The 24,374-nt window shown below is 42.4% G+C and overlaps 1 protein-coding gene across 2 annotated transcripts in view; it reads left to right on the top strand.

Moving 5' to 3' along the window:
* Positions 1-3,593: 3,593 nt before the first annotated feature.
* The window catches only part of pot1 (protection of telomeres 1 homolog), a 63,591-nt gene continuing 42,810 nt past the window's right edge, over positions 3,594-24,374 (top strand). For both annotated transcript variants that reach the window (XM_084364260.1, XM_084364259.1), the window contains exons 1-6: positions 3,594-3,670; positions 13,387-13,520; positions 14,832-14,904; positions 18,711-18,799; positions 20,778-20,885; positions 22,226-22,300. In XM_084364260.1, the coding sequence (XP_084220386.1) occupies positions 13,401-13,520; positions 14,832-14,904; positions 18,711-18,799; positions 20,778-20,885; positions 22,226-22,300 (465 nt within the window). In that variant the 5' untranslated portion in view covers positions 3,594-3,670; positions 13,387-13,400. The remainder of the gene's footprint in view (positions 3,671-13,386; positions 13,521-14,831; positions 14,905-18,710; positions 18,800-20,777; positions 20,886-22,225; positions 22,301-24,374) is intronic.

The following is a 24,374-nucleotide window of genomic DNA, read 5'->3' as shown; positions in this document are numbered from 1 at the left end:
TTTTTGATTATGAAGCAGGCCCATGTATTAAGAGACATGCAGACATCCTTATTCAGACCCTGTATTCAAGCGAGCCGTCACAAAGTCTGTAAGATGGTCAAGTCACAACTATACAGTCACCGCCCTCAGCCACAGCCCCAGCACGGCCATGGTTGCAACAAAACACCAGCAGAGTTGATGCCAGAAGAGAGTGGGCGGTGCCTGCTCAGGCTTGCTGGAGCCAGCCAATCAGAGCAGACTGGGCTTAAGAGACAGGGGCTAAATGAACTCTGACGTCAGTCTTGGGGTGGAAAGCTTGTATGTTGGGATAATGTTAGCTGCTGTGTTCACGGTTGCAACTCAAACACATTGTTTTCATTTCACCGCTTCTCACTTGAAAATCTGGAGGGACACTGGCCATGTTTCGAAGTAAAACAACATATTTGATAACCGATAGCTAACGTTAGCATTTAATCACTTCCAAGCTACTGTAACATGACCATCTTTTTACATCCAGTGTGTTTAATTTCAAGGCTTTAGTATGAATTTTACACCTTTCGTTTCCGTGTAACACAATCCAACAGTGGTTGAATGCTAATGTTAGCTAACCGGTTATCACATATGTTGTTTTACCTTGAAATATTGCCCAGTGTCCCTCCAGATTTTCACTATTTTTTGTCTTTTTAGTTGCTGATCAATCAGGAAGCGCTGACATGATAATAATTTATTTATTTTCTTAAGTATATAGGACTCGCATGACATTTGACCTGCCTGAGCGTGATGTCCGCTATGAGACTATGGTCTACAAAGAAACAAAAAGAAAACTAATATGTCTATAATGACACCCCGAATAAAAGTATGAACCTGAAAATGAACAAAAGTTTCCAGGAAGAGACGCACAAAATTCTGTTTTATGCATAAACGCAGGACACTGACGGGAAATCTGTGCTGCTTCTGAAGCACACCGATGGTGGAGATGCAACACAGCTCCAGATTCCCATTTCTTAACTGAATGCAGGCAGCGGCAGCATGATCCTCAGGTCCGTGTCCATCAGGGAGAGCTAATGCCTCCCCCCCCGCCTCCTCCCATGCACTAACAGTGCCTAATAGAACAATATGGAAGTTGTTGTTCTCCATCTGTAAGACAGCTTCATGTATGTAGTTTATTGGTGATATTCTTCACTGAGCAGGACGTTTGATTAGAAACATAAAGCAGGACGAGGACCTCGGGTCCGCTGCGGTGCGGTGCGTCTCTGCTGGAGGAAACTCATTAGTGCTGAGTAATGAGCCTCCTGCTAATACAGCTGCAGAATTATGCTCTCTATCACAGGCTCTGTGAGTGTTTGGCATTTTTCAATTTAATTAAACAGTCAGTAATCTGGTTGTAAAAGCTTCTGAAGTTTCCATCTATAACGTACCATGAATATGACACTGGCGATAGCTCAGAGCAGAGCTGCTGTCTGGCGAGAGGGAAGTCGTTGTTTCTGCCCTGCACAGAACGATGCTGATTGATCCAGATTCATCCACGCTCAGATATCTTAATAATCACTTGACAGATCGACATGAAATTCCCTCTGGGGAGAAGCCGGGACGCTGTGTGAGACGTAAATAAACACAGAAACAGTCATTTGCAAGCGTACTGTGTTTACCAACGACAGTTTTACGCAGTGTTCCTGAGCCCGTGTAGTAATATCCTTTATGCAGTCATGTGTTTTATAAAGTGGTGAACCTCGCTGTGAACAGCTGAGCCTTTCGAAGGATGCTCCTTTCATACCCAGTCATGATACTATCACCTGTTACCGGTCTTTTGTTTGAAATGTGTTGCTGACATCACATTCAGAATACAGATGTGAATGTGAACAGCTCTGGCTCTGCTGAATATCCAGATTCATTCATTTCTTCCATTGACGTTTCTGAAAATCCTTATATAAAGAGTTTAAAGCCTTGAATCAAGCCAACCAGCTAAGGGATGAATCGTAACCATAAAAGGCAAAGACAGTTTTCTCCATTTCTAAAAATACGCAACATGTCAGAAAGATAAATCACGGTTGCTCTGTGGTAAACATAACTTAAACGATCTGATCACAGATCAGAAGCTAACATTTCCATGCTAACAGCAAGCTCCACTAATCAAAGACATCGCCGCTACGCTTTAGGATCGTGGTCCTTATGTCCTCAGGAGTTCACACTAGGCGAGAGTTTCATATCACCAGTGTGCGTCAGGTGGCGTGACAGTACTTCACACTATGTATTTTTTTCTGAATCTCCATGAGAAGCTGTTGTGACAGCTGATGAACAGGCCAGGCTGGATCAGGGAGTGTGCATGTCATCTCAGCCCAGCTCACCTTATTTTGACTCCTGACAGGACAGAGTGCTGCAGAAATGCCTCCCAAACAGGCAGAGCCACCAAGTGTGATGTCCTCAGTTGGCCGCTGCCGTTTCCAGTGGCTGCAGTCAGAGTGTGGATGCTGGCAGGTCACCCTGCCTGATGTCAGGATCACACCTCCTCTCCTTGACAGACTTCAGCTCATGTCAGTCGGCCAAAACAGAAAACTGCTGTTACACAGAGCCGCGTGAACCTGTGGAGAGGTCGCATTCAGTGCCATGACAGAGAAATTACATTAGTGTGGACCTCCTTCCACCCTCTAGCATTTTCAAGCGGTATAATTGTTGTTGCTGCTGGAGCAAATTCGATGGTTTCTGTTGCTGACAGAACAGGGTTCATTTATTTAGTCTATGATGGGGATGTGAAAGCAGAAATGGTGCCAGGCTGCCAACCTGGCCGGATCGTCAGCTCCATTTTCCCGGCATTTTCATGCCCAGTGAAAGCACGATGTCATTATTCTCCAGCCATTACATTGTGCAATCAACATTTACTTCATAATGACATAAACCTGTCTATTACCAGTTCAGTATAGTTTAACATAGTGAAAGCTTTTGAAATGCCTTTCAACGGCAGCAATAGCTGAAGGTGAACCACTGAAAGAAACTGAAAAAGTATTGCCGTGGCAGTTGAAGTGTCTCTTTTAGTGTAAACGTTTAAGTCAAAGTGCCGTAAATAGCTGACGATTCAAAATTAAGTTCAAGAGCTGAAATGTTAGCTCAAAGTTTAAGTGACAAATTGCACTAGAAGGGACAGTTGAAGTTGAATTTCTGACAGCTGCTATTGTCAGTTCAGATGCCAATAACGTGTATAATTTTCAGGCAGACATTGTTTTAGTTGAAGTGTAAACACTGAGCGCAGTTGGAATAAATATTATATGAACAGTGGAAATCGTGGGGGTGAGGAGAAGTTTGGTTCCTTTTTTGTTCAAGTTTGACGATGAGAACAATTCAACGAAAGATTTACTAAAAAAAATAACAAAGGCTGAGATAAAATGCTTGTTTTGTTTTAAGTAATCAACAATGTTATTTTTGTATGTATAACTTCTGATGATTTAACGTTATTTATTTATACTTTTTGGTTATTTTTTAATTGTATTTGCTTATTTCCTCAAGCTGTATTTTATTTTCTGTTGCATTATTTTGTATTATTGTTTTAAAGTCTTAATTTTCTTTTCCACGTTACTTTCAATGGACCACACTCAGTTTCTCTACTTCTGCAGCAGTGATGCCCGGATTCACTAAGCGCATGCGCGAAGCCTGTCAATTCGAAACCCAGCGAGGGAAAACAAACCAAACTTCTGCAGCCGTAAGTTTTCCTCTCTTTCTTCCAGTATCTAATGCTGAGTTTTCTTCCTTATGATCACTGCTGACGATATGTATTTTATCACCTGTACTTGAAACGTTGTGCATTAGTTTATAGAAGCATGTTTAGTGACAGTTTGAGCCACTCAAACCTCCGTTGTCTTTCAGGAAGAGATCGGTGGCGAGACTCACTCTGAAAATCCTTATATTTGACATTGGATTGCTTATTGCCACAATCGTAAACCACCTAGAGTGCGATTAAAGACATTTTACAAATCTGTTAATTCCACTTTATTATTCGGCTTACACCCAATCCACAGTGATGTTTTCCTTGCCCCCGAAATCATGCTTATTTCTACTGCTTGCCCTACAAGGGGAAAGTTTGGATATTATTTAGATAACGTGCGTCTACATGTATTGTTTGCTTGCCGAATTTACCAATCGGGTCCTTTTATTCATATACATGTGTATGTTGTCTGTTATTTTCTGTGTATGGCTTCAAAAAATCAGTACAACCTTAAATCTGAGGATTTTCTAACGGAGTTCACTTGACATTCGATTAAAGGACGGAATAGGACGTATCTCGCTCGCTATGCGCTCTTGCATTTTTCTTTGTTGACTAGCTAGCTTACAACAACACTGTTTAACATTAGTTTGAAGGGTATAGTTTGTTACGAATGCTTCTGTAAGACGATTATGTTCGTGCTAAACAGGAGGCTAAGCTGCTCTCAGTGGTCGTGTTTGCTAAAGTTAGCTAGCAGGCTAACTAACCGTTAACGTTAACTTTCTGTGGCCGCACTCCTGATATCTGAAGCACACATATGAATCAGCATATCGGTGCGTGCTCACTGATAGTTAACTGTTAGTGTAGTTGTTCATCACTCCTAACAGCCTGACGAGCGGTGACAGGTGGACCAGCAGATAGCGTTGTGCACAGCACCAATAACACAGAGGTGGCCTCACCATCTGTCCCTTTAATTAAAACATAGTTCTGCCATTTGAAACTGCAGAGGACCCTTTGAGAAACATTGTTTTTTACGACTATTGGTGCCTGCTGGGTTTTTTTTAATGATGGCACACTTGTTCCAGTGGCATTATGCTGATGTTGAGTGGCATGTCACAGGTGCTGTACTGGCTCAAGGCTCTTAAATGAATGCTTGTAAGTTGCCTGCTGCTGTTTGACTGGCACACACCACTCCACTTTCTCTTTATGACATCATGATTCCTTGACTAGTGCTGACTAGGGTTCAGATCAGGTGTTATTGAAGTTTCTGTAGTTGACATTTGTTCTGAAGCAGTGAATCTGTTTGCAGTACTGTGGCGTTGGATCTGTCAGAGTGCTGTAACCTTTAACCCTGGTCCTGTGTGTTATTGGTTCCTACATCACGTAGGAGTTAGTTTATAAACCTGAGTCTTAGTCCCTTTGGCCGTTCGTGTCTATATTATTTATATATGAAGGTGAACAGTCAGTGAGCTTCGAGGTGCAGGAGTAGAAGAAGACATCTCTGTTAGATTTAGCCGTCTCAGCCCTAATGGGCCACATAAAAGCTGATTTTCCATCTATTTCTTCCACTTCTTCCGTCCAAATGGGATGTGATTGTGTTTGTAAACAGCTCTGCCTTTTAGTGCTGACATTTTATTGAGGCGCTGCTTGGTTAATCAGATGAAGGGATGACAGTGTGGGGCCTAACAACTCGGAAAATGGATTTTGCTGTTTTACACCTTTCTTATTTTAGAGCACATGATCGAAAATTGCATCTCAATCTAATTTATTTTCTTAAGGGAAGAGGCTGCGGGGTATTTAATAGAAGTGACGGCTAAACAAAATGTCTTTCAGATGATTTCCTGTTGAGCTGTGGTTTGTTATACAGGAGGTTGTATCTGTGTGTTAACACCTTGTTCATCTCATGTACGTGTTTTTGACTTGACTTTTACATTTCTTCTGAATTATCTGACTTGGCAAGCACTAATAGAAGTGCCTGAAAGCAAGAAAAATCTAAATTTTACTGGTTATGGTGTTAATACAACCGTCTTGATGACGTGGACACGAAAGATGTAAACATGGGATTCATTTGTAAATCTACCATCCATCACATACGGCGTGGATTCAGCGGTACTAGGCATGGAGGATCTAAATAAAGACACTCACCTGTTGCATTATGGGAAATGTACTCTGGACTTATAGTCATCTCTGCCTCTGCTGCTCTGTGCTAAAACACAGAGCTGCTATTACTCTTTTTTGGTTGAGGCTGTGCAGACAGATTTTTGTGAGGTCTGAAGAGCTTACTCATCCTGACTCCACCTGCCTGTGTGAGTTAAAAGGCCAGTGCTCCCTCCTGCTTTTGAAGTGGCGGCCGCTCGCTGTGGGATAGATCACACAATGCGTGACCCCGGTGACCCCCTGCTGGACAGCTGTATGAGTGTTTGAGGACATTAGACTTTCATCTGACTGTGGCATCCTGGTATTTCTCCTCCTTGCCTTGGTGGCTGCTGAGCTACAGTCACAAACTGCCACTTATTTCACTCTTTGCACCTGAAAACACGGTTGGTCGGAGTAAAAAAGAGACTCCAGACTCTGACTGGTTTCCCGTTGAAGAGACTGAAAGAGCAGACTGAATCTGTCCAGCAGGTAGCTAGCTATGACTGCAGGCCAATGGTTCTGTGTAAGTAATGTGTAATGGTCCTAAAACAGAGACCAAATGCATTTCTGTTCCAGTTCTGTCTTCTGTGTCGCCAACCGTGGCCCTAACACTGAGGTACACACTGAACTGAGAAGTTTGTGTGCTGTTGCAGCCCTAATAAGGAACACTGGTTGGTTAAACTTGGCTGTTAATCAATTTTAGTTTGAAATAGCAATCTGAAAGTTCATCTTTCATATTGTGTAATGCTGCTTGCTGCTTTTTTTTCTTCTTCTTGGCAGATTAGACGCTGCAATGGCAACTGCTGCCATACTGTTTGTTGATAATGTTCCTTTCCACAGTTGTATAATACGACACTGTGCTGATGTTACACCAGTTTATTCATTTTAGTCCAGTTATTCAGTTTTACTCAACTGCCTAACATATAAACCGTTTCTCCAGCTGTTTCAGGTCTTTGAACAGCCTCCCCCTTTGAATAATCACTGGTCATAAAATGCATTTGGTCACTAAAATTACAGCTGTGTTATTACAGAAAGTACAAAAAAATGGTACCATTGGGCACCAATATTGGTTCAAACGTGACTGGTACCCAATCCCAGTTTTCTGTAACTTTGCAGAGTGCTTCACATGTGAGTTCCTACATGTGGAAAAAAAACACTATTTTAAGTCAGGTTTTCTTAAGCTTTCACAATTAAAGCCTCCCTGCAGCTCAAAGGACACCCGATCCTCCTCCTGGAATGCTTTTATTGTGAAGAATCTGCAGGAAGTGTCGAGAGTCCTTGACAGTAATGTAACTGATTGTAAAATGTAAGGTAGAAACAGATCTTTATTTGGAAACTGTCCTTAATTTGAGAGTTGACAGAATGAATTCAGGTGGAGAATTAATTATGATGCCAGTTAACATGTGTGTCAGCCTTTCTTTACCTTCTCACCATGATGGGCTGTCATTTTAATGCCACTAATCCCACAGCGATACTTTCTTGATATCTTACATTGCTGTTGGTTATTTACTTTTTGTTGTTGTTTTTTTTACAAAAACCTCCCGCAATTAATTAAGTTGTCATCCTCTCTGATCTTGTAATTACAGACCTGCTGATTCTGTCGTCTTATCTGACAGCTTTGGCCCTGAGTGCTTCTCAGTCAAAAATTAGATTTAATTTTAGTAGAACTAATTTTTTCTGTGAGATGATAGCTCCAAAGGAGCTCATTAAAACCTTTAACCATCTCCATTAAACTGATAAAGCCAGTAACTCTGGGGCCTGCAGTCAGCAACTCTTCAGTGTTTCAATTTTGAGAAGCTCATCCAAATCTGCTTCCACAAGCACAGAAACTTACATCGTCATAAAGGTCATAATCCTTTAACTGACTTTACTTTAACCTGAGGAGAAGTTTGTAAGAGTCAGCTTTTCAAAAAAAGAGAAGAAGCAGAGGAACTAGCATTCACAAAGCTGTTGTCTTCTTCCCCACGCTGTGTCCGATTTACCAATAACATGTTCATATGGGGCTTTTCCATACATATGTGCTGCTTGACTTGGTTTGACTATGCATGGCAGCCCAGTGTGGCAGGGATTTCACCGATTGAAGGTGTGTCTTTAAGTGACGACGCGCTTGTCTTGTGTAGTGGTGAACGAGCCGCTGTAAATACTCCTTCTACCTGCAGTCGTGTCGAAGAATAGCTGCTAACAAAGCCCCGCTGAATCAGTGACAAACACCTTTGTTTTTCTATAAATTCTTCACAATTAAAGTCCTCGGTTCTGTAGTTGATTAAAAGCATTTACTATGAAGCAGCAAAATCAGGAAATGTTAGCATGACATCTGGAAACAGCCAGAAGCGAACATGATGAAACAGAAAAACACAGCAGATGTCTGAAAGCACGAACAGAGACACTGGAGAGAAACTAAACTCTTAACATCAGAGAAATTACAGAGAGCTGAACACACGGTGACTTTTAAAAACATCTTTCTCAAAAATTAGAGTTGAGTATCGCAACACAAGCTCGTTTGAGGGAAAGACGGAGGTTGTCATGTGCTGGCTACGGTCACGAGACCGGTGCCGTGTCCTGCGCACTTTGGTTTTTCTCCGGACACGTTTCATCCTGAGCGCGGCTCAGCCCAACCCGGTGCAGTAAAACTGGTATTGGAAATGCAAATTAGCGCGGCCAAAAGTGCCAGTGGAAAAGCCCCACATGTTAGCTCATCTTTTGAAGGCTTAAATTACGACTGCCCCTTTAATCATCAGTAATCTGAATCATCAACGTTTGTTCAGTTGAATCACTGCACTTTTTCTAATGAATCCTGAAAGAGATGCTGGTACACTGTGATCGACTCCTCAGCTGTTAATTCATCGATAATGATAATTAGCTGCAGCTCTAATCGTCGTGTTTCTGTGGCTGTGTTAAACAGCTGCATGTTGTCCTGTTTCTCCACGTACAGTGCTGTGATTTCTTTATTATCCAGCCTGTGTCAGCTTCTTCTTATCCGCTGCACGAGGTGTAAGAAGGTTCATCTCTCACCGCCCGGTGGGAGGATTCCTCTGAGTCCCGCTGCAGAGGAAACTCCTCCGGTCTGCATGGAAATAAGCCTTTTAGATGTGTGTTTCCGACCCGGAGGTGAGCAGATGAGACGGATGATTTGTGAGGATGCAAAGATAAAAGCGCCCTCCACTACACAGACAGTATCATTGTACCTCCTCCATGTCTTCTGAATTGCTGAATATATTCTGCATCTTCTGACATGAACAGAAGAAATATTTAGTTTTACTCCAACACGGGCAGGGTTAGAGCGTCAGCTAAAACCGGCCAACAGGTTTACTGGACTCGCTCTAACATCTAACAACACTAAATAGACATGTTATCACCTTAAACATGTATATGGTTGGATATCAGTCAGATATTATTTAGCGCTGGATTGGTGTCCACCAACTCTTCAGGTCCTGGATGTTGCACTTTCTTCACAAGCTGATCATGATTCAGTCATTGATTCTTTTAGCAGTTCCCATTGCGAGTAGATGAGTTTGCCTTTCAAATTTTTTTTTCTGGTGTGTTATGTTCAACTTGCAATTGTGTTGGAAAACAGCCATTGAGGAAACAGCCGTCATTACTTTTTTATACTTTTTTTTTCGGTCTCTCTTCCTCAAACTCTTGTCTTGGACAAAGACGGAGAGAAAACGATGGAAATAAACGGCAAAAAGGTGTGAAAATTATACAAAAACACCAAAGTGATTTAATTTAATCAATTGTATTCTAGATAAATATTAGACGCATCATTTTTATGGAATAACGGAAGTTGCTTATCTTGCTTTCTTATCTCTGTTGAGAGTTGCACATGGGCAGTACTGATCAGGCAGGTAAGGAAGCCACTCACAGCAGTTAATTTTCTTTCTTTCAAACTCAACACCGAGTGAACGTTCAAGATGTTTGAACAGAGACAGATTTAAAAGTACGAACAAACCAGCAGCCTGAACTTCAACACACGACAAATCATCGCGCTTGACAAGGGGCATAAAAATAACATGTTCACCAGGGTGTTGTGGTTTCATCACAGCCCACTGGAGCCGGAGGTGATGAACACCCGTGTTATGGCAGAGTCATTTGACCCGGGAGTAAATGCCGATTAAACACATTGACATTGAAGACAAAAGCCAGATGTTAGTGGGGGTTTTTGTCCAGTTTGAAAGGGGGATAAAACAGCTGGCTGCTGCTGCTGTGAACACCGAGGCTGAACCAAACGGTACATGTGAAGTAATAAACCAAAACTAGGAGCCGAAAGAGGGTAGAACGCTCCCTAGAGCTGAGGGACACTGCTGAGTGTGTCTGGGTTTGGTTTGATTGATATTTTACACATAATATATCGCCAGTCCCTCCATTGTTAATATAAAAATATAGATTGAACTGCAGTCTGTGAATCAGACGTCTGGATGCAGGTTTCAGTTTGTACTCGATGGTTGTGGAGTGTGAGGAGCTGCAGGTTGAAGCAGCAAACGAATGGCTTTTTTAAAAAAAATGCTACCTTTTACTTTTTTTTTCTTCTTCCCCAGGAGAAGTGTAATGCAGATGTGAGACAATTTAAACAGGATTGTCTGTGTCCAGGGTCCGTCTGTCTGTCTGTCGGTCTGTCGGTCGGGCCTTTTTCCCTGCTCTGGTCCACAGAGAGCCTGTGACTCAGGACTGAAGTGTGGTTTTAAATGGTTTTAATAAATGGGCTTCTTTGAGCACTGCAGAGCTGCTCTCCCTCGACACACTCCCTCCACTCTGCACTCACAAGCTGCTCCTGACCTGATAAAAAACCCTGAAATCACCTGCTGAGCTGTGTGACTTTATTTTTTATTTATTCAATAGGTGAAACTGCCGGAGCGTGCGCCTGCGGCAGCTGGAGGTTTTATGTTGTAGAAAATGAACCTTTCGGGTTTCAGCCAGACCAGAGCTGTGTGTGTGTGTGTGTGTCGGCGTTCACCTCTGTCCATAATTAATGAGTGTACTTATGGAAATTGGAGATTGTAAAATGGCAATTAAATATGTGAGTTAAGAGTTTGGTTTGTCTCTCAGTGGATGTGAGAGTCACGTTCTGTGCTGTTGTGCTGTTTGTGTTTACCTGTACATTAACTTTGGTTGCTCTGTGAACGTGTCGACCGATGACACATATCTGATTAACACGTTAAACAAACATAAATGCTGAACTTTCATCACGTTCTCCACTCTCCTCTTCACATTTAACTGGTGCTCTTTAAATGACATCACCTTGTTGTGCCCTCTTCTTCTGCAGTGTTTTTTTAATGGCTTGATAGTCATCTATGTGCCCTTCTCCTAATATTTGCAGTTGTGGATAGAAACACATTCATTCTCTGCTGATTTTATAGAAGTTCAGTTAAAATGTGTGCTTCATTTTGATGGAAACATCACGCATGATGCAAAGAGAACTCAGGGGATTGGGACTAAACAGCTGTGTAGCCTTAAGAAAACCACTTATCAGTGAGGCTGATGGGAAAATAAAGGCTTCAGTTTGTTCGGGAGCATAAAGATTGGACTCTGGAGCGATGGAAGAAGGTCCTGTGGTCTGATGAGTCCAGATTTACCCTGTTGCAGAGTGATGGACGCGTCAGGGTAAGAAGAGAGGATGAACAACTGAACTGAATATTTTTAGCTGTATTCAACAGTATTTTTTGAATATGGTTGATGAATGATTTAACTTTTCAGCCATCAGAAGATGTGACTTTGTCCTACTGACTTGGGAGGGACACTAGTCTTGCTCAGTGGCACCTCAGCAGGTCACACTGCCATTAGAAGGAGCCAGGTCAGTTATAACTCAGACTGCGTGACCACCGAGCGTCCTCCCACCCTTCCAGTCATGTCTGGTTTGAGTCCTAAGTGCTGCACTGAGTCCATGTTTCAGCTGTGAGGTGCTGTTTGGAGATCCATCCTCTGTCCCTCTCAGCCTCTCTGTTCCTCATGAACGATGTAGTTGTTACGAACTTGAGTTACCCTCTGAGTTAATGAGTGTCCCGGAGCAGCTGGGCGGTGGGTTTTGGTGACGCTCTGAGGAGAAGGAAGGCCGCCTGCTTGGGGATGGCCCGGCCGTCATATTGCAGGGATCAGCTGCTGTCCCACCGCGGGGATCATCCGACTGTTTACAGCCAACTGGTGTTCCCTGATATGTTGCTGCTCTGTGGGTGGGACTCTGATTCACAGCTCTGTCTCTACCATTTATTTACTTGAAACTGACAAACAGACCATTTACAGGAGGACACAGGTCAGGTCACTGTGTGCAGAGAAGGTCCAGCAGGTCCAGGTGTCAGGATTTTATCATACAGGCGGGTTTTTGTCAGGATGGTGTTACCGTGGAAAAGTCACAAATAAATATGTTCCTCAGATTGTTCAGCCCGACGGGCAATTTTTCTCCTGAGAAACTTGTTTATGTTGTAACACAGCTGACATTTTGTTTTGTGTGATTTAAAGCGTTTCTGTATTAACGTGACTTTGCTTTATGTTGCGTCATGGTGAATGTATTTCTGAATTTCTCTGGGTTTTACCTCTTTTCATTCCAAATAGTTTGAAGCGCTCATCTTTGCTTGCATTTTGATTATCAAAGAACAAAGACTTCGCTCAGACACTTGATGTCAGCTTTAGGTTACCATCACGTTTCCTGTCTGCACTATACACATTTTTACACGGTTTCAATGTGCGACAACGACACCAGAATGACTGATTTTGGTGTTTTGAAGCTTTTCAAAGCCTCAGTGTCAGGTGCAGCTCCAGCGTCTTGGCTAATGAACCTGCAGGTGTAGGTGAGGTATGTGATGTTTTGGGGGCAAACAGACTGACGGAGTGACTTGTCGCAGCTGTAGGTCAGATGTGGTACCTTCGCACAGAGCTGCTCTGAACTGATGAATGAATCACTCGTCGTGCTCTAATTCAGGCCTGCGGCTCCTCCCCTCTGGTCTAAATCAGAGAGGTTTGTTTGATTTTATTTTTTCCTGGCTTGGTTTTCTGCCTGACTGAGCAGTTGACTGTACGGCCGAGTGAACAGCTCGTTTGCCTCGCAGGCTGTTCCCGCTCTGCCGTCCTCGGTCGTCGAGGTACCACCGAGGGACTCGCCAGTCAAATCTGCCGGAAATCAAACTAACAAGCTCTGACAGGAAGCAACGTGCTACCTGCTGGGAACACGGCCAACACTTTCCTGGGTTTCTCTCTGAAACGCCTCACAGACTTTAACCCTCCTGCCGTGCTGTCGACATGGATCTGGTGTTTGCTGTCAGAGGTTTTATCCTGGTAATGAGTCGTCCGTGGTGGAGGACAGTCGGACTGGACTTCAAACCAAAGACCTTCAAACCACAGATCACAGGCCGGATCAGTGTCTGTCAGCAGCTGTCTGTCCTGTCTCTTTAGATAGACAACAGATTAAAGCCCACGGCTGCTGATGCTCTGCCCAACCAGACAAACGTTAACTGAACATTTTCAGCTGTTTCAAACATCATTAATGACACAATCAGTTCTGTTAAACCACAGACTGAACTCTAACCCACAGTGTTTGTCACCCAGTTCGTTGGGTCAGAAATGAATCATAACTTCTGATCCGTGTCCTTCAGGTCACCTGGACGTCATGCCTGTCCATGTGCTGTCTGAGGGGGCGGGGCCAGGCGCCAAGGTACCAGCACACCTGACCAGGATTCCCATCTCGCTCATCAGCACCAGCGCCGACTGCTCCAATAAAACAGTCAAGGTTTGTTTGCAGCAGGCGGAGAGGATTTAATTCTTATACAATGATAGGAGTAATAAAACTGTTTGTACACCTTAAACACTGTAACATCAGACGTGACCGTCGACTCTGATCGAACCTTTTAGCCTCAAACTGTAGAAGGAACACGGTGTTCTGTCACTTACAGATTTTACCAAGGGCAGACCATTATTCTCTCGCAGAGATGTTAGAGAAGCTTATTCACACTTTTAATAAAAGTGGAAAGAATAAAGAGCTCTCTTCTACAGTCCCTGCACTGAATAATAGCTAGTTTTCAGCTGAATTGTAAGATTCATGTCTATGAATTTCTTCACTAATTTGCTGCTGCTCACAATACCAGCAACTAAGACCCAGACCTGCAGTGAAGCTTCTACCTGCAGTCCTGAACCCCGACTGTGGATTTCACTGCTTCTGAATGCTGAACTGAGATAAAAGTTTATTTCATGTAGGAGACATTTTTATGCCAAAATACTCACTTAGCACTACTTTATTAAATCCGCCTCCTGCTCAGACTGCAGAGGTATATCAGTTTTAAGGTATTCAGCTGTCAGTGTTTTTAATTGGCATGATTGCGGCAATATTGTTGTGATCCCGCAGCAGTAGTATAGACTGGAAATAATTTTACTGCAGTGGTTTGAAAACTGATTGTTTATTACTGTGTACATTTGCTCATCTAAGGCATTGAATTATACTGCGTTAGTTTCATTAAACATATACATACTCTTTCTCAAGTTTGGGGTTTTGGATTAAGAGCAGCAAGACTACCAACAAAATAAATCAGTATTTAAATAATTAAGAAATAAACTACAAAATTATGCTAATTCTAGTCATTTGTGACTACGTGGTTAAAAATAAGCTTAAAGATGTTTAAGTGTGGACTGCCACAGGCTCCACGTCTTTCTGCAGTGTTCAAGAATTTCCTGTATTTTCCTGTTTTCTTGGGGGAAAAAAGAGGGAAAATACATTGATACCAGTGTTTCTGTCACCTGCCACCATCTGTTCACATCCACCTTGTTTCTTTTCTTCTTTTGCACAACGTTATTTTCTTGTTCTTGATTAGTACTCTGCAGGAATATATTTACTGTATGAGAACCGAAGGATCAGAATAATCCACCTTCTGTCTCTCAGCTCATTTCCCCGTGCCGCTCATCAACTCTGCTCAGTTGTCTGATGTGGCTTTGATCAGTTGACGGGCTCCTGAAACTCTGCAGAGCTTCAGTCAGAGCTAAATGCTCTTCAGTTTGTCTCTTGAGTTTATTGTGCTTGAGCGTTTGCATGTTTTATGTTGTTTTCCAGGGGAAAGTGGTTCGTAAGGGTCGGCTGGTGTCGTTAGCAGATGACAACTTCATCCTGAAGACTGTCATCCAAGGTACCTCTCAACATGTGTTAGTCTCTGTGTGTGTATCGGCTGTTTGTTTGTTTCAGCTGCCTGCTGGGTTTCTTTGTGCCATCAATTAGTTTTCAAAGCATTTTAGTACGGATGTAACAGTGAGTTCAGTCCTGTGGTGCTTTAAAGGAAACTGCTACAAGGAAGCCATTCAGCTCCCTGTCAGTCAAAAAATAATCTCTTTGCGTACTTTGCTTTTGCTTTAAACAGTGTGTTTGATTAGAAGAGGAAAAACCTCAATTTATAGTGTTAGATTACTCTTTTTTTTATACAAGATTAGATTTAGATTAATGGGAGTTGTTGGTGATCGTTATCGCACACTATCTGGTACTCATTACAGATAGTTAATGAACAATTTGGCTTTCCACTTTAGTCATTTTTGTGATGCACTGAATAAAGGAACCTTGACTCAACATAAAAAATTGAGGCATAACATAATTTGCTCATCTGATGCTGCATTTTTAAATTCAAGGAAAAGCTTTTTAGCGGAGTTGTGACTGAAATAAGTGGCTATTTTTGGCGAGTGTGTGAGTATTGTTGTTTTCATAATACCACGGCACGCAAACAGCGGACTGCTTGGACGTAATTCCAGGCTTTCTCACATGCCTCCCCTCGGATGCTGCAATAAAAACTCAAATGAACTACTTCTATTTAGTTAAGAGACACATGTAGTGAATAACAACCATTCAAGACCAGAAACACATGATGAGTGTTGCCAGAAGCTTCACAGGTGTCCGGGACAATCATGGGACGTAGCAGGGTCCTGTTTCTAATAAATAAATAATGTGGTATTGGAACATTAATGACTCGCTGATACTGATTTCCAATAAGTCTTGAAACAACCCAACAAGCTTCTGTGTTTATAAAGTGGTGGTTACTAAGATGGTCGCCAATGCTAACCAACCGCAATTGCCGACAGTCCAAGCTTTTTGCCGGCCTGTCGGGAAGCTGGCTACCTGGCTACGTCATTAATGAGACAATGAGTTCACACAGTTTATTCAAGAGATGCTGCTTCTCTGTGGCTTTTAGATTCATCAGGCCTGCAACGAATGATTATGTTCATCATGATTAATCTACCAACTACAGTCACAATCGTTTGGTCTATAATTGTGAAAAATGCTCATCTGAGTCCAAAGAGACGTCTTCAAATAGCTTCTTTTGTCTGTCTTAAATGGCAAAGAAAAGCAGAAAATCCTCACGTTTAAGAAGCTGGAACCAACAAATATTTAACATTTTGCTTGGAAATATGACTCAAATGATTAATTGATTAACAAAATAGTTGGCGATTAATTGTCTGTAAATCAAATAAGTGATTAATCACATGGTTATAAAATATAATATAAAACTGTGAAGAGGTTTCCTGTCGATCAACAATGAGGATTTGCATGTAAAAGTTAACGAAGGCTCGACTGAGTGCAGTGTTTTTAAGCTCGTTAACACTGAAGCATTGAACATTGAACCAGATAGTTCATGTGCTGTAAAACCAAAACTAGGAGCGTAAATATACTAAAAGGCTGTTTTACCACTGCAGAGTTGACAGTGTCTCACTGGGTGTGTGTGGATCTATCAGGACTGTGTGTGTGTGTATGTGTGTATATGTGTGTGTGTGTGTGTGTGTGTGTGTGTGTTAAGCTGTTTAGCTGGCCTGTATTGTAGACGCAGACAGAGGCCACTGTGTCTCATTGTTGTCTCGTCTGTGGCCTTCTTATCTCTGAGCAGCCTGATTAAAAAGCCACAGAGAGCTGAGGCTCTTATTGTGGCGGTGGACATCCTTCCCTCCTATCCATTTAAACTCTTTGACACCCTGCCTGCGGCTCCGGCTCCAGGATGAGCCGGTCAGCCTCTCCTGTGTTGTTGGTTTATAGACGGTCTATCAGCTTCGGTACAGTGTGTGACCCTGCTGGTTTTGTGTTAGATTTGTGACAGTCTCACTAATGTTTCTCCACTTTCTGCTGCTTTTCTTGTAGTTTTTAAAGGCTCCGTAGAGAGTGAGAGATGCTGTGTTCACTTTAACCTGATTTGTGCTGCATTTCCCCAGTTTAGTCCAGTTTGCTGAGACTGATGAAAAACACCTCGAAGAATTTGTTTTGTCCGTGATCAGAACACAACATTTCATTCGACTACTATCACGGCACGGGAGAGAAATATTCATTTTTGATTTCTGATTAAAGATTCAACAGGCATTGTCTTGTACTTGACTGTCATTTGTATCCATTGATGTCCTATTGTCCTGTCAGTAAACTACGCTGTTGTTGTTCACTGTTACCGCAAAATGGAGGAAACTAGCAGGCTGTGCTGAACAGATAAAAATGACACCAATCCCTCTGAGAAGTAATATGTGGGAGCAATTTGGATTCAACGCCACAGATGCCTTATAAAATGCAGCTGCCTGACTGCTCTGCAATCCGTCACTCAAGTGAGGCAGTGGAGGCGCCACTAATGAACAGAACCACATACATTTTGCACACAAATTACATGTTGCTTCTCAGTCATTGGAAGTGACGGCCCTACTGCAGCATTAGGGGCTCCTAACCACCAGGTTTGACACTTGATTACTGTCATCACATCTGGGAAAGCGCACAGAAGAGGCAAAACTCAGTCACAGAAATGTAAACATTAATAGAGCCACCGAAAACCAAAACTTTGCCCATTTCCAGCCTGTTTGAAATCATTCACAGTGCAGGTAGGTGGCTGCCAAATGATTTCCTGTTTCAAAACTCATGATAATACAATCAAACTGTCAAACTATGTAGTGCTGATCAAATACTAATACTATTTGGTGTACCGTTTTGTGATCACCGCTCGACTCACATCACATCCTCCACCAGCCGCTGACGTACTGCACATTCTGGTCGTTGTAGGTTTTCTACCTGTTGACCTGCATCTTTCTGTTACAGAGACGGCCCAGTGTTGTGTTATCTGCAGCTGTGAAAAACATCTTTGAAATACAAGCTCTTTACCTCTGAATGGAAGTTAATTATTGCTTTTTCTTTGTACCAAAACCAATTTCCCTTTCTTCAGTGCACTGCAGCCTGAATTAATAAGACTGTATTCACTTGATGGCAGAGCAAAATGAATGTGCTTTCTCAACAATGTTGATAGGATTTTAATAGTTTTGTATAATTCGGTCTAATGGAAGCATGTAAACATTGAATAATAGAGGTCTAAATTTGAGCATTAGGGAACTCCACTTGGTTGCAAAGTTGTTCCTGTCCCAGAGAGTGGAACCGGTTTAGGGATATGTCTGGAAGTTCATAGGGTTTCATAAGTCCAGTCAATAAGAAGTTCCCTGTCCTTGTGATTAAAAATAAATATGAGTAAGAATTCTGCATTAAAATGAAATAAAATAATAACATGACCAGACCTTCGTTACATATTTCGTTGAGTTGTTAACTTACATTATCCTTAATGTTTCCAACAATGTTCACGGCAGAGAAATCGTTTGAAAAGTTTGCTTAATGTAACGATGTGTTTTATTTAGTCACAACTGACCATGACTTCCAAGATGGAGTCAGAGTGAGGAAGGAAGTCAGCGAATGAGACTGAATGTAACATGAAGAAACTAAAATATTACCTCATCTGGTAACGTTAGCGCCTGAAAAGTACTCTCAGAGCCCTCCTCCCGTCAGTAAACGACTCCGGATCAGAGCTGACTCAGGGTGTTTATTCCTCCAGAAGGTCTGGCTCTGCACCGGACTGCAAAAATTACATATAGTTTATTTAATATTTCCATACATGACGTAAACTTTCCGCCAGTTTAAAAAACATGTTGTGCATATGTTTTTCAGAAGAAGATTCCCAACCGGATGCAACGTCTATTAATGTCGTCCTCATGGGAGCGCTGGCCAAGGACTTCAGTCAAGCTGTCAATCAAGGGGTAGGTTCGCTCCCTGATAACTCCTCAGGGGTCTCACTGTCCTGGAGATACTAACTTCTTGTTAATGACATCTTCAGCAGATTTTTCAGTCTTGATATGATTATTCTGTCATGTTCATCTATGTTTAGTGAGTGCAGATATGCTTCTTGTGATAAGGTGCGGACGGATGTGGTGACGTTCACAGGCCGACTGTGTCTTGCTGCTGAATCTAATTTACACTTTGAGTTATTTTCTGATGCCTTTTCTCTCCTTAGTGACACCTGAGTGTTAACGAACTCTGACGGTGTGCGTTTTTCTGTGAAGATCGCGCCCTCTTCGCCTCCCCAGACCACTCAGACTCTATCTGGATGTCCCTTAATGCTTCACAGAGAGGCCAAAATTATCAGTAATTAATTTTTGGTTATTTAAGAAACTACGATACACAAAAATGTGAGTAGATAATTAGTGAGGAATTAATCAGGACAGTAAATAATCAGGCTTTAATGAGCTATTCCTGAATAACTTTGATTGGAGGACTGTATAGTAGATAGTGATATGTCACTAGAGAACAGACTGGGAGATACTGCATCAACAAATCACTGGGGAGTAATTAGTTTATAGAAATCTCTCAATAAGCATACTGACCACTTTGTTAATGAGTCGTTCTGCACAAACTGGTGGCGACTCACTATTTACAACTCACTTAATCATTAGTTCTCTTCGTGCTCCCTCAAATAAGTTACAGTTCACTGGCTCCACTTTTTCTCCAAATCCATCATTCTGCTTGGAAGAATATATGATTTATTACGTTTATATCAGACAGATTTATTCGATTAGATAATACATGCGAGTAGAGAGTGTCCTTGTGAGACGGAGAGGAGTTTGAAGAAGTCACTCCTTTGAGGCTGCTTCCTTTCAGCCTGAGAGCGTTGAGTGAAGAGCAGTTTGAAAGTCTGTTTATGATGAATATTCATGCGATGCTGATGGGAACGCATTATGTTATTTTTCATTAAAAACGAGGCTTGAATACTTGGAGGTGTGTCTGTGGAAATTGTGTTTTTCCGGATGATTAAACCTCTGATTTGAATAAGGTAATGAGCCGAGTGATGCATGTGATGTGTTGACATCAATTTTTGAGGAGGAGGTGAATTAATCCACGTACTTTGTGTCTGAAGAGATGTTTTTATTTTGAAGCAGCCACAGGAAACATGGTGTTTTTGTCACCACTAGCTGCTGTGTTGTTTCTGAAACTCTAGTGTTTAAACAGCTCTTGCTGTTACCGTGGTAACCATAAGTGTCACTGAAACCAAGCGGGACTGAAATCCCGAGGATTACAACTTTTATTATTCCTTCAAAGAATAGACGGTCCTGTGCTCCGTTAACTTGGCTCTTCATGTGTCAGGACTCTGGTGTGACGGTTCACCTCCTGCAGCTCGCTGTATCTTTTACTCTGACACTGTCACATCTGTACACATCTGCACACAGTGGCAGCTTTGATGTTGTTTACAGAGCCCTGAATCTGTTTTTGACCTGGTCGGGGACAGTGAACACATCAGGGATAATCCTCCTGTCAGCAGTATCTCACTGTGTTTTTTGGTTTCCCTACAGCAGCGTCTTGATGAAACCAAAAGCGCCGTAAAGCTTCGCTGAAGTCATCTCATCCTGAGCCGCTGCGCTTCACTGTAGATCACAGAGTTCTTGTCAGGCCATGTGTCTCTCTAACATGATTATTCAAACTATCTGCTGTCCCTTTGTCAGGCTTTAAAGCCGTCTCGGGGGCAGCTGACACGCCAAACAAAAGACAATCTCCACTTTTCACACCAGCTTATCATCGGCGGCTTGTTGTGACGCCTTACTTAATGTCTCCCAGGATGCTACATCTGCTGCTTCAATCTGTCCTCCCTCTGGGAAGAAGGATGTATATTTATCTCTCTGCGCTCTCCCATTTATAATCCCTGATGTCTCTGCTTCTTGTTGTTTGCCTTGTGTGTTCCTGCAGGATGTGGTGGTGGCTGCTGGCTTCACTGTGGGTAAATCTCCCACAGTTCATAAGGACAAGTTGCATCCCTTTAACCTGCTGCTGTCAGGAGACGACGCCTGTGTTTATGTAAGGACTCTCATTAATCCGAGTAATATGCACTGTATGTATGCATGCACCAGTCAGCCACAACCTTTAACGGACCCAACAGGTGACCACAGTACAATTCTAAACGATACCAATGGTAGATTTACAGGACCCAAAGTTTCCCAGCAGAGATGATCATTGTCATTCACTTCACTGTCTTACACAGTTCGTTTAGGTGCTTTTACACCGGACCTCTGAGTCTGGTGCGTTTGAGCTGGTGTGAAAGCTGTGAATCAAACTCTGGTGCGGACAAAACAACTGGACCGAGACCACTTTGGACTGTCTCCATCTGCTTCCAAGCTAACTCTGGTGTCGTTCGTTTGTGGTCTGAAAGCAAATGGAGCAGTATTTGGTGATAGTAGATTAGTGTGATTTTAGCATGAATTCAAAAGCTTCAACTTCCAAGTTTTTTTTAAGTGCTCATCAATTATAGTCTCTGCACAGTTTACAAAGTAAAACAACATGCGAACGAGCCTCTGCTCAGGTTGTTTAGCTTGTTGTTGTCCATCAAGTGCAAAATTTAAAAAGTAATGTGGTGCCTTAACTCTGATCTGGTGACTATCAGTGAGGTCGTGAAAACATTTCCTGCTCATCCTCTCCGTCTGAAGCAATGCATCACAGCTTCTGTGTGTGTGTGTGTGTGTGTGTGTGTGTGTGTGTGTGTGTGTGTGTGTGTGTGTGTGTGTGTGTGTGTGTGTGTGTGTGTGTGTGTGTGTGTGTGTGTGTGTGTGTGTGTGTGTGTGTGTGTGTGCGAATCCAGTCTGCAGGCTATCACAGTGGGTTGGAGCATTAGATCTTGTGGGTGAGCTGTAAATTGAACATGACTCATCTTTGGCCCCGTCTCACTCTGATGTCAATGTCAGACAGACATATCAACATCACCAGCGTCACCTGGAGACGTGCCTCTGTTTACCTGTTGATGAATCTCACATCCTTCTCATGTTTTACCTGCAGGCACCCACTGCTAACCAAATGTCATATGTTCAATTTTAAAGCTTTTTTCCCCAGTATATCAGTAAATGAATGTTACTAAGTACTGTGCTTAAGTATAATTCTGATACTTGTTAAATATGCTGAATGTTTTTCCATCACAAAACTGTAACCACTGTCATGTCAGATAATCAGAGTAAACAACATGAAGGGTTAAAGGAACAGATAAAGAAAACACCAAGTTATTTTAAATAACACAAAATAATGACGTCAGCTCCCGTCTGTCACCAACAACTGGCCCAACCGTTCCAACCCATACTGAGGCTGCTAAACGGCCAAAATGTTATTTTATATAAGGGATATAACGTCTCCTCTCTGTCTTCACCCGTCAGGTGTCACGCCCGCCGCCTCCTCCCGACCCCAGATCCCCGCTGGCCGTCAAGAGAAGCTCCACGCTCTCCGCTGAGGTCAGACTCCTGAATCCTGGTTCACTGAAGAGGCTGCTGGAGTGTGTTGTGGAAGTCTTGTATCTGTCAGGATGCTTCATGTCGGCTGCTGGCTGACCCAGAGTCACCTGGACAGGATCAGGGTCTCACCGGGCCTCTGTGTCTCTGTGGTGGTGATAATGTGGCGGTGAAGGTTGTCACTATTTGGTAACATGCAAGAAATTAAAAAAAGTGCAGTAGAAAAGGAAAGTGTTAAATCAGCTGTGAAAAACAAATCCGACATGTTGACAACACACTTTATCTGATCAGTATACATGTCTTCCTTTTTTCTTTTTGTCATAACATTATGACTTTACAAATTATTACAGCTTTTTGGAAGAACTACGACCATTTTTATGCTCTACATAATTTTTAAGATGGTAGAAAAGCCTGCAGGAAAGGCGGCAGGCTTTGAAGCCAACTTGTGTAGTGGCCAAACTGCGTAATTACAGCATCAGGTGACGCACTGTGGGCCTAAAAGGCTTTTTCCAAAAGCTTACATTGAGAAAGAAGTAGCTGTAAAACAGTGAATACAATGCATCACATCACCCACAGAGTGACTGGTTTCACCGTCATAATTTGAGCCATTTGGTTCGAGAACATTTGGAAAGTCGAGAAGAGCCACAAGATTAAACTGGAAGGTAGCTGGCTCGGTCGAGCCCCTCAACACAGACGTGTTGTGTTTTTACCCGGGAAGTCGAGCTTCATAGGAATGAATGGGGCTGCACCTCTGAAGCTGTATCCAGATTTTAAATGTCAGATCCATGAGTCAGACCCAATCTCTTCCAGATATTTTGTAAAAAGCGCCGAAATACCTTCATCGTTCTGTTATATACACGCAGTCTTCCCCCTTCACTCCCTTAAATATACTACAAGCAACGTTACATTTTTCTGGTGGACCCTGTTGGACAAAAGATAGCGATGGTGAAACAAGGCAACTTGTTTAAGACCACAGTGCAGCTTCTGTACCAGTGGCCACACAGGCAGTCAGCTGGGGGCTGATGTTGTTCACCTTTGTTCTGTAGCATCAATGATTTGAGCTTTCCTGCTGTTTGTGACTCCTTGTTCTGTCTCAAATCATCTCTAACACACATAGTGCAGAAGTGACAGGACTTCCCGTCACCGTCTATGTTAAAAGTCTGGTAGTTTGCCGTCACCTCAGTGGGAGCCATGAAAGAGAGACAGCTAATGATAGCTATCGCCCCAGTCCTCTCTATACTGCAGGATGAACAGAGCACTGAGTGTGTGAGAGCTGCCAATGATTCAGCAAGTGTTGAAATAACATGAATGAAAATGTCTATAGGGAATCAGTGTTGCAAACGCAACAGCACGGTGGCTCATCACAAATATTGGCTGCTGCACAGGGACAGTTCGGCTCCTCAGTGAATGTAAAGCAAAATTGCAAAAATAACTTCAGACTTTGATGATCAAAGCTCATCTGAGTGTCGGCCCGCAGAGACACATGAGAGCGAATATAGAAGTCGGCTCTGAACCGTGGAGACAATCTGCTGCCACGGTTAATGATACGATTATATAATAAAACATACATAAAGGAGACAAATATTATATAATGTAAAGCCAGTGACAGAGTAACAGTGAGGTGGAGCTGATGATAAACATTTCTGAAACAGAATAAATGAACAGATGCAAGAGACAGAACGACACACAACAATAAATAAGAGATTAAATATGTTCAGAAAGCAGTGATTCTGATTCTGGTTCTGATTTGTACTGTAGAACAAATGCTGGTAAAAATAATAGCTGGACGGACTGCCTCTGTCCGGGCTCCTCTGTGTGGGCATATGCTCAGTTTTTCATATCTTTATTGTCTTTCGGTGGAAAATCACATCTGACTGAGGAAACACTGAAAGAGATGCACCAAGTTGGAAACTATCATCCGCTCTGATCAGACTTTTTGCGAAGCTTTTAAGAAGTGACATTTTATTTTAAAATGCCAAGATGAAAACAGATGTCAATCTCAGACACGTGATTATTATTTATTATTATATGTCCTCAGTTTGCCTTCATCACAGTCTGCAGTGCGGTGATACAGAGA

This window comes from Pagrus pagrus (assembly GCF_965226575.1).
Source record: "Pagrus pagrus genome assembly, chromosome: 10".
NCBI lineage: Eukaryota > Metazoa > Chordata > Actinopteri > Spariformes > Sparidae > Pagrus > Pagrus pagrus.
This window is presented reverse-complemented; position numbering and strand designations above follow the sequence as displayed.